Source organism: Oratosquilla oratoria, chromosome 5 (assembly GCF_046742065.1).
Source record: "Oratosquilla oratoria isolate Oo_2021 chromosome 5, ASM4674206v1, whole genome shotgun sequence".
NCBI lineage: Eukaryota > Metazoa > Arthropoda > Malacostraca > Stomatopoda > Squillidae > Oratosquilla > Oratosquilla oratoria.
The window spans coordinates 15,095,586-15,109,295 of NC_134781.1; the positions used below are offsets into that span (position 1 = coordinate 15,095,586).

Sequence of the window (13,710 nt, forward strand, 5' to 3'; positions counted from 1 at the left end):
AAAGACAAAAGAGACAAAGCTTGGGCTAAATGGAAGAAAAACAAAAAACCAGAAAAATGGAAAATATATACTTGTTATAGAAATGAATATGTACAAGCGTGCAGAGAGGAAAAGAGAAAATATGAAAAAGATGTCATAGAAAAATGTAAAGATCAACCAAAACTATTCTACAGATTTGTAAACAACAAACTGAAAAACAAACAAGATTTGGAGAAATTAAGACAAGGAGGAATTGAATACACAGAGGAAATTGAAATGGCGGAAATTATGAACAAACATTTTAAATCTGTGTTTACAAGGGAGAACATACAACCTGAAGAGATTGAATGGAAAGAGAAAGTCCCCCCTATGAAAGAAATAGAAGTAACAAAGAATGAACTATTGAAACACTTGAGTAATCTTGATGTCAGAAAATCGCATGGACCAGATGAAATAGCAAACTGGATTTTGAAAGAATGCAGGAATGAACTGGCAGACATAATACATATCATAATAAACAGTTCCTTGAAAGAAGGTAAAGTTCCAGAAGATTGGAAAAAAGCAAATATAGTACCTATATATAAAGGGGGAAATAAAGAAGACCCTAACAACTATAGGCCAGTCTCTCTAACAAGTACAATAGCAAAAATTTGTGAAAGAATTGTAAAAAATAGACGGGTAAAATATTTGGAAAAAAACAACGTGCTAAATCCAAGACAATTTGGATTCAGACAAGGACGATCATGCGTCACCAATTTAATATGCTTCTATTCAAGGCTAATAGATATAATACAAGAAAGAGATGGATGGGCTGATTGCGCATTTCTAGACCTAAAAAAAGCTTTTGACAAAGTACCACATAAAAAGTTGCTTAAGAAATTAGAAACTGAAGGAGGAATACAGGGCAAACTACTAAATTGGATGGAAGACTTTTTGCAAGAAAGAAAAATGAGAGTAGTGATAAGAGACCAACACTCAAACTGGGATGAAGTAATAAGCGGTGTTCCACAAGGAACGGTTCTGGCCCCAATAATGTTTGCTATATATATAAATGATATGGAGGAGGGAATCGAAAGCTATATGAGCTTCTTTGCAGATGATGCAAAACTATTGAAAAAAGTGAACACGGAAGAAGATTGTGAATCACTACAGAGAGATCTAAACAAAGTACAGGAATTGAGTAGGAAGTGGGAAATGGAGTTCAATACAAAGAAGTGTAGTATAATGGAATTTGGAAAAAGTAAAAACAGAATAACAGGATCATATAAATTGAGAGAAGAAGGAATAAAAAAAGTAGAATATGAAAAGGACCTGGGAGTCATTGTTATGAATAATATGTCACCTGAGAAACATATAAATAAGATTTTTGGAGAAACCTATAATTTAATAAGAACAATCAAAGTTGCATTTACATATCTGGATGAAGAAATGGTGAAGAAAATTCTAATCACCCTGATAAGACCAAGATTGGAATATGCAGCAACAATATGGTCACCAAGTACAAAAAAAATTATAAAAAAAACTTGAAAGAATACAAAGAGCAATTACAAAATTGGCACCTACACTCACAAAACTATCATATGAAGAGAGACTAGCAAAACTTGAACTACAGACACTAGAGCAAAGAAGAGAGAGAGGAGATTTGATAACTATTTACAGAATCATGAAAGGCATAGAAATTACTGATAGAGAGAATCTGATAAAATGGGATGATAGAAATACAAGAGGACATGGAAAGAAAATCAAAAAGGACAGCTATAGAAGAGACCTGAAAAAGAACAGCTTTCCTCACAGAGTAATAGACAGTTGGAACAAGTTAGATGAGAAAGTGGTGTGTGCAAAAACAATACATGAATTTAAAAATAGTTTAGATAAAATGAGATATGAAAACGGGACACCACGAGCATAGCTCCCCTTCCCGTAAAATACAACTAGGTAAATACACACACACACACACACACACACGCACCCACACGCACCCACGCACTTTCACTCTCACTATCTCTCCCATTCTATTTTTATTTGCTTCTTTATCTTATCGTTATATCTTTATCACTCGCACACCCAAATACTCGCATTTTTTAATATCAAACGAGATGCCCCCTATTTAAATACCTCTCCCCGTTTTCTACGACAGCAGAGAACATGGCAGCGTCCGTGAGCAACGAACTAAGGGACGCCTGGGAGAAGGAGCGGGAACAGTTGTACGTGCAGCTGGACGAGAAGGACGAGGAGATCAACCAACAGAGCCAGCTGGCCGAGAAGCTCAAGGAGCAGATGCTCGAGCAGGAGGAGGTAAGGACCTGAGGTCAACTTTGGGTCAAGAGAGGTCAGAATTGTACACATGTGTCTTCCGTTGATGTCGCATTGATCCAGTTTAGTTTTGGAAAAAAAATCAAGTTTAAATATAATTGAACTTTTGTGTATAGAAATAAAAACAACAGAAGAGATATTTGCCTAATATTGATTTTATTTAGGTCACCCTCGTATGTGTGTGTGTGTGAATCTATCTAAATGTATTACCTCGTTATAGTATACGGAAAAGATGCAACGTTTTTGGGGCTCTGTATCTTACTCTCCGAGCATAGCTCCCCTTCCCGTAAAATACAACGAGGTAAAACTAGGTAATACACACACACACACACACACATATATATATATATATATATATATATATATATATATATATATATATTATCAACCACAATGCACTTTGATTCTAAGCCATCTAGGCGCATGCAGAAATTGTAACGTGGTACGCCCGAGGACTCGAACCTATGCGGCGAGAACGTTACTAGTGCCGAGTGACTAGACCAATACGCCAAGAGAGATATAAGTTCAGCGCAATTTTTCATATATATCTGTATGCTTGAGTTCATACACATACACGAAAGTTTACGTTCAACCCATCTCCACTATGATAGTACATTGCTAAGTAATGTACTATCATAGTGGAGATGGGTTGAACGCAAACTTTCGTGTATGTGTATGAACTCGAGCATACAGATATATAAGAAAAATTGCGCTGAGCTTATATCTCTCTTGATGGTGTATTGGTCTAGTCACTCGACACTCGTAACGTTCTCGCCGCATAGGTTCGAGTCCTCGGGCGTACCACGTTACAATTTCTGCATGCGCCTAAATGGCTTAGAATTAAAGTTCATTGTGGTTGATAAAAAATTATCTTTAATCACTGGGACCCATTCAGTGTTGTATATATATGTATACATATATATATATATATATATATATATTTATATATATATATATGTATACATATATATATATATATATATATATATATATATATATATACACATACATACATATACATATGACCCCTCAAACCCTTGTGTTCTTTTGGGATGTTGCAGTTGATCGCTGCCACTCGCCGAGACTACGAGATCCTCCAGTCCGAGATGTCGAGAATCCAAGGCGAAAACGACGCTGCCAAGGATGAGGTGAAGGAGGTTCTGCAGGCCCTCGAGGAGCTCGCCCTCAACTACGACCAGAAGAGCCAGGAGGTCGAGAACAAGTGCAAGGAGAACGAGACACTCTGCGAGGAGCTGAACCAGAAGCAGGTGGGTGTGAGTGGGCGGGTGGTGGGTGTGGGTGAGTGGTGGTTGTGGGTGTGAGTGGGCGGGTGGTGGGTGTGGGTGAGTGGTGGTTGTGGGTGTGAATATGGTTGTGGGTGTGAGTGGGCGGGTGGTGGGTGTGGGTGAGTGGTGGATGTGGGTGTGAGTGGGCGGGCGGTGGGTGTGGGTGGGTGATTGGTGTGGGTGTGAATATTGTTGTGGGTGTGAGTGGGTCGTAGGTGTCGATGTGGGTTGTTGTGGTTGTGGGTGTGAATATGGCTGTGGGTGTGAAAATACTATTATAGATACCCAAACCTATCCGACCCATGTTTTTTGTTGAAGTATCACAACTTGACCTATGATATATTCATAAAATTAAATTTAAAAAATCGTAAATTAATTTATGAAATAGTTTTGGTTATAAAAGGAACTATGTATATAAATATATTAGATACTCGACTCTGCCAGATTTTAGTTCAGATTTGAATGCAAATATAGCTAAATAGTCTATATATGTGGACATAAGAAATATCTGAATATCTAATATTTTTGTTTAATCAAAACATATTGACTTCCGTTATTAAACAGTAATAAGAAGTTAATCATTTTCTTACCTTTTTATACATTTTGTCACGCTTATAATTATTTAAATGTTTATATGTATAATTCATTAATTTACTGTGTACCTTTCTAGATAGGTACTACTGTTGCTTAGTATATTGGTGTATTTTCATTTTCGTGGTGGAATTAGAAATTACTTTTTTTTTCCTTCCTGTGTCCTTTGTAGTTGTTTTAACTCATAGGTGCTTAGGGTGGTGTATGCAGCTGAATGAAATCGTTTGGTGTAAATCGAAATACAGTCTTCCTTAGAGTAGTCGTTTTCTAACGGGCACGCGTACGCCTAGGTGGGGTGAGGGGGGAGACGTACGCGTACGCCTAGGTGGGGGTGAGGGGGGCGTACGAGTACGCCTAGGTGGGGGTGAGGGGGTCGTACGCGTACGCCCAGGTGGGGGTGAGGGGGCGTACGCGTACGCACAGGTGGGGGTGAGGGGGCGTACGCGTACGCACAGGTGGGGTGGGGGGCGTGTCCACATGCCAGCAGCTTCCATTTCATCAACATTCAACTTGTATCAAAAGTAGCCTGGGGGCGTACGCCAAGGTGGGGTGAGGGGTGCGTACGCGTATACCAAGGTGGGGTGAGGGGGGGCGTACGCGTTCGCCAGCAGCTTCCATTTCATCAACATTCAGTTCATATTGAAATTCCCACCGTGTGAGTGGGGCGTACGCGTACGCCAAGGTGGAGTGAGGGGTGCGTACGCGTACGCCAAGGTGAGATGAAAGGGGCATATGCGTACGCCAGCAGCCTCCATTTCATTAACATTCAATTTATATTAAAAGCATCAAGTTACTTATTTATACGTCCGTCGTGACGAAGTGGTACTGACCATGCCACGCGAGTTTGTTGCCTACAGTTCGAATCCTGTAAAATTGTTCATTTGTCTATTTTTTTTTTCTTTTTAATGTTTGTTTGCAAGAGAGATCTGGGGCAACGGATTGATTGATTGATTGATTGAACGACTTAAATGGGTTCAGTGAAATAGAATCCGTACATTCAGCAGTTCAAGAATTGATGAATATTTAGAATTATGTTTTTCATTTTATCTTTAATAGATTTTAACGGTTTTCATAAATAGAAATAGTTTGTCAGCGAGTTAAAATTTGACTTAGTAATTCGTCAGGCAAGTATAGAAATTTAAAGATAAATTTTGGGAAATTCTATCATGTAGGGGCGGGGATTAAAAGAGAGAAAGAGAGATAATCGTTGATTAATTCTCAGAGAACCTACCGCACCCCAGACGTGACGCCAGACGATTTTATTCAGCTAACAAAAAAAAAAAACCGGCCCTGAGGGCTTTATGATTCGTAGACCTTGTTAGCATTTTCTTCAGCGTATTTTCTTTTCTTTTCTTTCTTTTTTTTCAAAACGCCAGTGGTTGCGAAGAATCGAAATTGGCGAAGAAACTGACGAAGTACCTTCTTCGGTGTGGTCTTCCAGTTGCCCCTCCCTCTCTTCTTCCCTTTGCTCTCTTCCCTCTTCCCTCTCCTCTTCCTGCTCTTCTCTTGATTCCATATCCCCTTTCTCCTCCTCCTCCCCCTCTTCATCTTCTCTGTCCTCCTCCTCTTCCTCCTCCTCGTCATCATTATCCTCCCTTTCTTCCCCTTCGCTCACCTCTCCACCTACTCCTTCTCCTCCTCCTTCTTCAGACACACCTCCCTCGAAAAGGAGGCCCATCCCACCTCTCATCCTCCCATCCCCCATTCACCCCCACAAATCCCCCCTCACCCCCACCCCGACAACCACCTCCCCGATGTCACCCACCTCCTCCTCAAACACGGACGCCTCCTGTTTCTCCCTCTTCCCATCATCCCCCTCCTTCTTCGCCTCCTTCTGCTCCTCGTCCCTCCTCCCGAGCTACGTCCTCCCTGCCTCCTCCTCCTTCTTCTTCGTCCTCCTGTACCTCCTCCTTGCCTTCTACACTGTCGTCATCTTCGCTATTATTCTGAGTCCGTCCTCGAAAGCTTTCATAATTAACCTCCACTTTCTCCTGCTGGTGCAAGCTCCTACTTACTTCCGCGTCCTACCCAAGGTCGAGTACTTCGAGAAAATAACCCACGTGTAACTGAGTTCGACCAGACCTGCATCAGATCGTTCTCAGTCGCGCCCTTGTATCACTTGTCTCCGTCTCTGGCTGCCAAGTTCAAGCCCAAGGTGTCTGTGAACCGATGACACGCGCCGTAAGGTCGCGTGGCGTGGGTTAATAGATATGATTTTGAGACTAATTGCGAATGTCGCTAATTGTGCCTCTGTATGTCCTCCTTTCCTCTCCCTTTCTAATTACTCCTCCTCCTCCTTCTCCTCGCCTTATTTAATCTAACTTTACCCACTGATATGCAAACTAACTTGGTTTAATTGCTCATGCAAACTAACCATGACATTAATGACTCGTTAGTGATTGGTTTAATGAATCAGTTGATCGTGTTTTCATCCCCACGCCTTCTGGTAAAGAAGGCATTGCTGACTAACTAACTAACCCATTAATCTCTCTTTCTTCCCCCAACTGCTCCTCACCTCCAAAACCATCATCATCCATTTGATCCAATCACCACGAACCAACTAATCCATCGGCCAACAATCGTCCATCTATTGACCAACCACCGACCAACTGATCCGTCAACCAACCAATCCCTTCGACCAACCGATCAATCGACGTTTCTTCGTCATCGAACGACTCATGCCCCGTCATCGCTGCTTCTGGTTTGTCGGCTCCTCTTCATCACCCGCCCGACGGTGGTGACGACGACGTCGACAACGACGAAAACAACGACGACAATGGCTCCCCCCGACTTCGGGGAACGAATGTCTGCTCCGTCGCGTCATAATCGACGACTACGTGAGGGGAAATTCAATCGACGTCAATCATCAATCCACACACGTACCAAACGACAATTCGAACATCACACCCACGGTCACCAAACATAAAACGCAAAATCTCATTCACGCCTGCTAAATGCAATATAAAACCACTATCTTGCACTAATAAACTAAAAAAAAAAAAAAATCACACACAATCGTCTATAATCTCACAAAAATATGCACCCTACATATACACACTATCCCCCAATCTCACAAAAAAAATATGCTCCCCTCATACACACACTATCCCCCCACCCGCTCACCCACCCTACCACTCCGCTACTTTGCATGCCACCCCCCACCTATTCGCCCCCGTAGTCTGACGTGACTTCGATGCAAAGCGACTTGCAACAGATGCGGGACAGTTCGATGTTGCACAAGAAGCGCATGAACGAGATGTTGGTGTCGCTCCTGAGTGACCTCGGCGAGATGGGCAATGTCATCGGAGGATCCGCTGGAGACATCAACGTTAAGGTGAGTCTCTCTCTCTCTCTCTCTCTCTCTCTCTCTCTCTCTCTCTCTCTCTCTCTCTCTCTCTCTCTCTCTCTCTCTCTCTCTCTCTCTCTCTCTCTCTCTCTCTCTCTCTCTCTCTCTCTCTCTCTCTCTCTCTCTCTCTCTCTCTCTCTCTCTCTCTCCTTGTTTTTTGAGGGAAGTCTGGTGTCCCCTTCCTTTTCTAATCTGCAACTGATAATCCTGTTTTACTACCATTTCTACAACTACACAAACTACACACGTCACAGGCCAACACTAGGCAATTCCATGTCCCTTACCTCCTGTCATCCCTGTCATAAGGTTATCTCATCTTCTCTTAAAACAATCAAGTTTCAGCTCCCATTACGTTGTTACTAAGTCTTCCATTAGTTAATAGTTCTGTTGGTAAACCATTTCTTGCCTATTTCCTTCTTAAACCTAAAGTTGTTCAATTTAAACCTCCAGAACTGCAACGACCCTAACAAGATTGAAGAGGAGTTCACAATGGCGCGGCTCTACGTGTCCAAGATGAAGAGTGAGGTGCGCAACCTCGTCCAGAGGTGTTCTACTCTCGAAGGATTCCAGGTGAGAGAGGTGACATATTGACAAAAAAAAAAAATAAATAAATAAATAATCGACTATTAGTCCCAGCAAACGAGACGTTACAGATTTTGTTTGGAATCATGCCAAATGATGTTATTTGGTTTTATTTTATTAAATACTATAGTGAAATAATAAATGTACATATACATAGTTCGTTTATGCATTATAATCAATATGACAATTTCGCTGGGCCTACAAGGGGACCTACGTAATGGTGCAAACAGCTAAAACCAGTGGGGAACTGATCAAGCCATTCGACAGGAGCGGAGATGTAGTGGCGTAGCTAAAGAAAACCAAGCTGGTGGCTGAATTGACCAATGTCGGGAACGTAGCTCTACTTATAGTTTTAATTCTAGAAGAGGAGGCATTAGCAATATATCTCGAGATGGAGGAGAATGATCAAAAGGACAAGACGAAAATACAAGCCAGGCTGAAAGAGGCTTTACCGCAGAACATGTTCAACGTGTATGGTCAGCTATCCAAAATACGATGAGCAAACGAGCAAGTTCATGTGTTTGCTAACGAGATACGGGGACTAGCTGGACTATGTGAATGGATATGGGTCTAGAGTAAGTAGTGAAATTGGCATTTATGAATGGCTCTCCAAACAACATATCCGCTGAGTTATAGCAGATAGCAGAAGTAAAATCTACAAGTGTAGATACCTTGGTAGCATGTGCTAGAATTCTGACGAGTACAGTAAGAAGCAAATATTTAGTCACAACTCGGTGGCGCGATTGGTAGAGTACTAGACTGCCAGTATGGTGGTACCTGGTTCAAATCCTGCCCAGGGCTGAAATTATTTCAGTATCGCTGCGCTTCGAGTCATTATTCCGACTCTCGTGGGCAGGGAGCTGGGTGTGTGTGTGCATGTAAGGTCATAGCATTACCCACAGATTGGTCATACGAGCTCTGAGCTCTCTTCTGGGAGGGAAATAGCTGTTGATCACGAGTCCAACACGTGATCCAAAGACCAAGGTGAACTACTGTTGAACGATCATTAGGCCTCTTTGTCAAGAGTCATCCGGTGGAAGAGAAAGCCTCGGGGGTTCATGGGTGACTATTGCAGATGTGGAGAGATGCCCATGACGATCAAATGTTATCAATGTGGAAGTCTGGGACACATGGCAAGGGAATGTGGAGAGATGCCGGGGCAGACCATATGTTTCCAATGCTGCAAGCCAGGGCATATTGCTAAACACTGTGACCAGGGAAACGGACGTGGAGAGGCTGTTGCGCCTAAGGACCATTGCCAGCCACTGTGAGGTTGTGGGTTTTCCAGTTAATGAAATTCAAGCCAATAATTACTATTATTATTGTTCAACACCAGTATGACCCTTGACTAACTGAACCAACATTTGAAACATAATACACAACACCGGCACAAGATTGTCTGCAAGGATAAAATTATTGATGAAATATAACCCATAACAAAAGTCATACCATTTCATGACTACACCTCTTTGGTGCAATACTGCCCCCCCCCCCTCCACCCAAGATAGGAACAAATACAAATACTCAGAGACCAGTGACTGGGACTCTCAAGTGGACAGGGATGGTTAAGGAAGGCATTTTTATTGCTTTCATTTCATGTCACAGAGGAGTTGGGGCAAATATCAAGGGAATGACTGCTTTGGAAGCTAGGTCATAGCACAGGCAGTTTTATGTAGTTAAGGAGTCATGTCAGTCTAAAAGGGATTCTCAGTAGATCGAGGTTCCCCTTCAGCTGCCGAAAATTGCCCATTCACTTATTCAGAATAAAATCTGTCAAGAACATAACTGTGCTGTAGGAACCAGTAATGTGGCCCATGTATGTAATAATTGGCAACTTTGACTTAGACAGTTTTCTTATATCCAGGGCGACTGTAACCGCAAGATCGACGACTATGAGCGAGAGCTCAGCGAGTGTAGACTGTTGATCACACAACATGAAGCCCGCATGAAGACCTTGCAGGAGTCGATGCGGGAGGTCGAGCTTAGGAAGAGACAGCTCGAGGAGCAGGTAAGTGAAGGGTGGACCTAGAAAACCCACAGGGAGTGTTGGTTTAATGTAGTAATTACAATAGAAGCTCTGTTTGATAAAACAACCCAGCCATAACTAATTCTAATAAATCAAACTTCTGTTGTAAGGCACATGATGTATCAGGCTTTCTTATAAAATTAAAGGCATTTCACACATGACTTTTGATCAGTATGATGGGCTTTTCCTTAAAATCAGGAATTTCCTGTAAACCTTTTGCAATAACATTATGCAAACATGACATTTTACTTGATTTAATGGACTTCCCCCATAGGATTGAGGGTTTTCTGGTAAATTCTTCATGATAATTTATGCAGACATTATTTTGGATTGTTGTACCAGAGTTCTGTATTCTTTTAAATCAAGCTTCTACTGTATATGTCACGCACATTTTGCGAATCTGCACAGATTACAAATGTTTGTAAAATGTGCAGCACAAATATTTGGGCACAGATAATGAATCTATTAGACTTGCACACATGATATGTATATATATATATTATTTATATATATATATATATATATATTTTTTTTTTTTAATAAGAGTTTAGTAGATCAGGGAGATGGCCTCAGCCTGCTGGTTTCATTTTAAGCTGGAAAGGAAGGCCAGCGTGTGATGAAAAGAAGGGGATGATACCTCTTGTGTATTCATTGGGAGGAGCTAAACTAACTAGCCTATTTTCTTTTTCTTCTCTTCTTGTTTAGTGCCACTTAGCTAATAGGTTGGTCTGATGCAATGTATACTGGCTGTGGTGTTAGTGTCTGGGCTCTTGGTAGACTCTTAATCACCATACATGGGGCTGTGTTCTTTCTTGTCATTTGTCCCAGGTTCGATTTGCCGTATGGTGGAATCTGATGTTTAGAGGTTCTGTGCTGGTTCTTTTGTGGACCTCTCCTATTTTTTCATGACAAGGTGAAGTTTAGCCACTGGTCAACCTGAGGAATTGTGTTAGTGTTAACCTAATTGTAATATACAATAAAGGAACAATGTTTGTTGGGTCCCTTCTATTCTCTAATTTTCTAACATACAGTACATACATACATACATATACCAAGGCTTTTTCCCCCTTCCAAGGGAGGTAGCCAAAAAGGGAAAGGCATAAAAACACTCCCACCCATTTCATCCCTAAATACACTCCACACCCCTCCCACCCTTCCTCTCATCTGAGCACCTCCTGGATGACGGGTCATCCCTGCACCCTGCCCACCGCCCTGGGTCAGAAGCAGTGTCGCAAGACACAGTACATCCACAGCGAGGCCGCTTCATTTAATCGGCGACCCCCCCTCTCCGTCCCCCTTTGCATATAAGGCGAGGACGGGGAGAAATCCCTTCGGGCTGCGTCAAAATTTACTCACACATACTACCCCACCCCCCACTAATATTCTTTCATCAACCCTATCTCCCAAATCCTTTTTCACCCCTGTTCTCCTCCTCACCTCCTCATTTCTCACTCTATCTAGCCTAGTAACCCCCACCATACTTCTCAGACACCTCATCTCAAACACATTCAAACTCCTTCTCTCTTCTTCTCTTATGTTCCACGTTTCTGCCCCATACAGTTCTGTTGGCACAATCACTCCTTCATACAGTCTCCTCTTCGCATCCATTCCCAAATGTCTATTCCTCTAACATAAAGTACCTAGACTTAAATTCATGTACAATTCCAACTTAATCTATATCTTTGATTTCCAATTATCATATTTAGATTTGAACTCATGTATTGTTTGAGCTTGGGCTATATTACCTTCTAAGTTATTCCACATATTTATTAATGTATATGGAACACTGTATTTCTTCACATCCTTTCAACATGTGGTCTCTCTTAATTTACATCATTGACCTCTTAAAGCTCTCCCATCTTTAATTAGGAGATTTCTTCTATCAATGCAATCTATTCCCTTTAGTGACCTGAACACTGTAACCATGTCACCAATTTCTCTTCAAGCTTTCAAAGTTGGTAGACCCAGTGCATTTAGTTTTTCCTCATATGTTTTATCTACCAGGTTAGGGATCAGTTTGGTTGCTGTCCTTTGTATTCTCTCAGTCTTGCTTATATCCTTCACTCTGTGTGGGGACCATACCACTGAGACATATTGCAGTTTTGGATATATCAGGGTTTCAATGAGTTTTTTCATCATCTCTTCATATACCTTTTATGAATATTTGTAATTTATGCAGATTTGCAAAATGTGGGTGACATATATACATACTAAAGGTCCTTTTACCCCCACATAAAGGGGTTGGCTGTGTCGCATATATAACTAACACCCACCCCACACCCATCCAAACCTGTTCATTGTCCCTCCCATCTTAATCCTCACTTTCACACAATGAGTTAAATGTAGCTTAGGTTTCCTTCAGTTCTACCCTACTATAATTCATGAGGTGAAGAATGCATGTGACATTGACTCCCAATGATTAAGTGATAACAAATCCACTTAGCCTTATTAACAAGAGAATCCTTGCAGGTGGACTCTCTGACAGAGGAGGTAGCTCGCCTGAAGGTAGCTGAAGGTATTGTACCTTCAGAGGGTGCTGTGAAGGAGGCAATTGAGAGTCAGTTGGAGACCCACCGAGATCTCCACCAGAAGCAGATTGCCCAACTTCGTCAGGAGATAAACAACAAACAACTTCTTATTGACGACCTTAAGGAGTGAGTTTCTAGGAATGTTCTAGATTGTATAATGTGCTTCTGTTTTTTTTTCTTTCTTTTTCTTTTTTTCTTTTTTTCTTTTACCAGAGAAGGAGCAACTCTTGAATGAAATTTTTTGTTCATTATGACTGCTTAGTTCATTAGTTTGAATATAATGCTAAAGATATGCTACATTGTTGGAAAGTTAGATTCTTAACTTTATCATTGATACTAAGGCAGCATTTGTAGTCTTAAGTATGTGTTCACTATCATAACCTTATGGTATCTCAAAGCTCATTTTATATACATGAAGATATTTCTATTCTTTTGATAAAGACAAAATACTCAAGTAGACAAATTGGCAACCTGACCCCTGTTAGAGAAAAAATTAAAATAAGATAACATATATTATGTCTGTGGGGTACTATATGAGATTGATGATGGATGATAAACAACAGCCAATAGGTCCATAGCCTATCTTTAGTATGATCTCTTCAGTCAGAATATAAATACAAAACAAAATGTGATCTAGGACAACCATAACAACAGAATTTACCCAGTCATAGCAGGCTCACTAAACACTACATTTCTCCCCTTTTAATAACTACATAACTTATAGTTACAAATCCAACCTATCAGGTGGTCTATAGATGCAACTGGAATGTCATATCTCTTTTGTCATTACTGAACAAGCTTGGTTGTTACTTACAATTTCTTCTCTTGGAGGTTCTACATTAGTATCATATTCAGTCACACATGAATCCAACATTGGATTACTAGAAACATCTACTCCAACTGAAGAGTTATCTATGGAAGTATTAATTGAATAGATACTTTTAGGTTGGCCAAAATCACCCACAAATCTTGGCATAATTTGATCTACATGTCTTTTCCAAATGATATTTCCCAAACTTTGAAATCTCATAATTTCTTGAACCAAGCATTTCATCAGCC

General features: G+C 41.1%; 1 protein-coding gene across 2 annotated transcripts in view; it reads left to right on the forward strand.

Annotated features, from left to right (window-relative positions):
* Nucleotides 1-13,710, forward strand: part of Khc (kinesin heavy chain) — a 721,767-nt gene that overhangs the window by 680,759 nt on the left and 27,298 nt on the right. For both annotated transcript variants that reach the window (XM_076184928.1, XM_076184929.1), the window contains 6 exons: nucleotides 2,117-2,274; nucleotides 3,354-3,560; nucleotides 7,348-7,503; nucleotides 7,966-8,085; nucleotides 9,962-10,105; nucleotides 12,593-12,777. In XM_076184928.1, coding sequence (XP_076041043.1) covers nucleotides 2,117-2,274; nucleotides 3,354-3,560; nucleotides 7,348-7,503; nucleotides 7,966-8,085; nucleotides 9,962-10,105; nucleotides 12,593-12,777 — 970 coding nt within the window. The remainder of the gene's footprint in view (nucleotides 1-2,116; nucleotides 2,275-3,353; nucleotides 3,561-7,347; nucleotides 7,504-7,965; nucleotides 8,086-9,961; nucleotides 10,106-12,592; nucleotides 12,778-13,710) is intronic.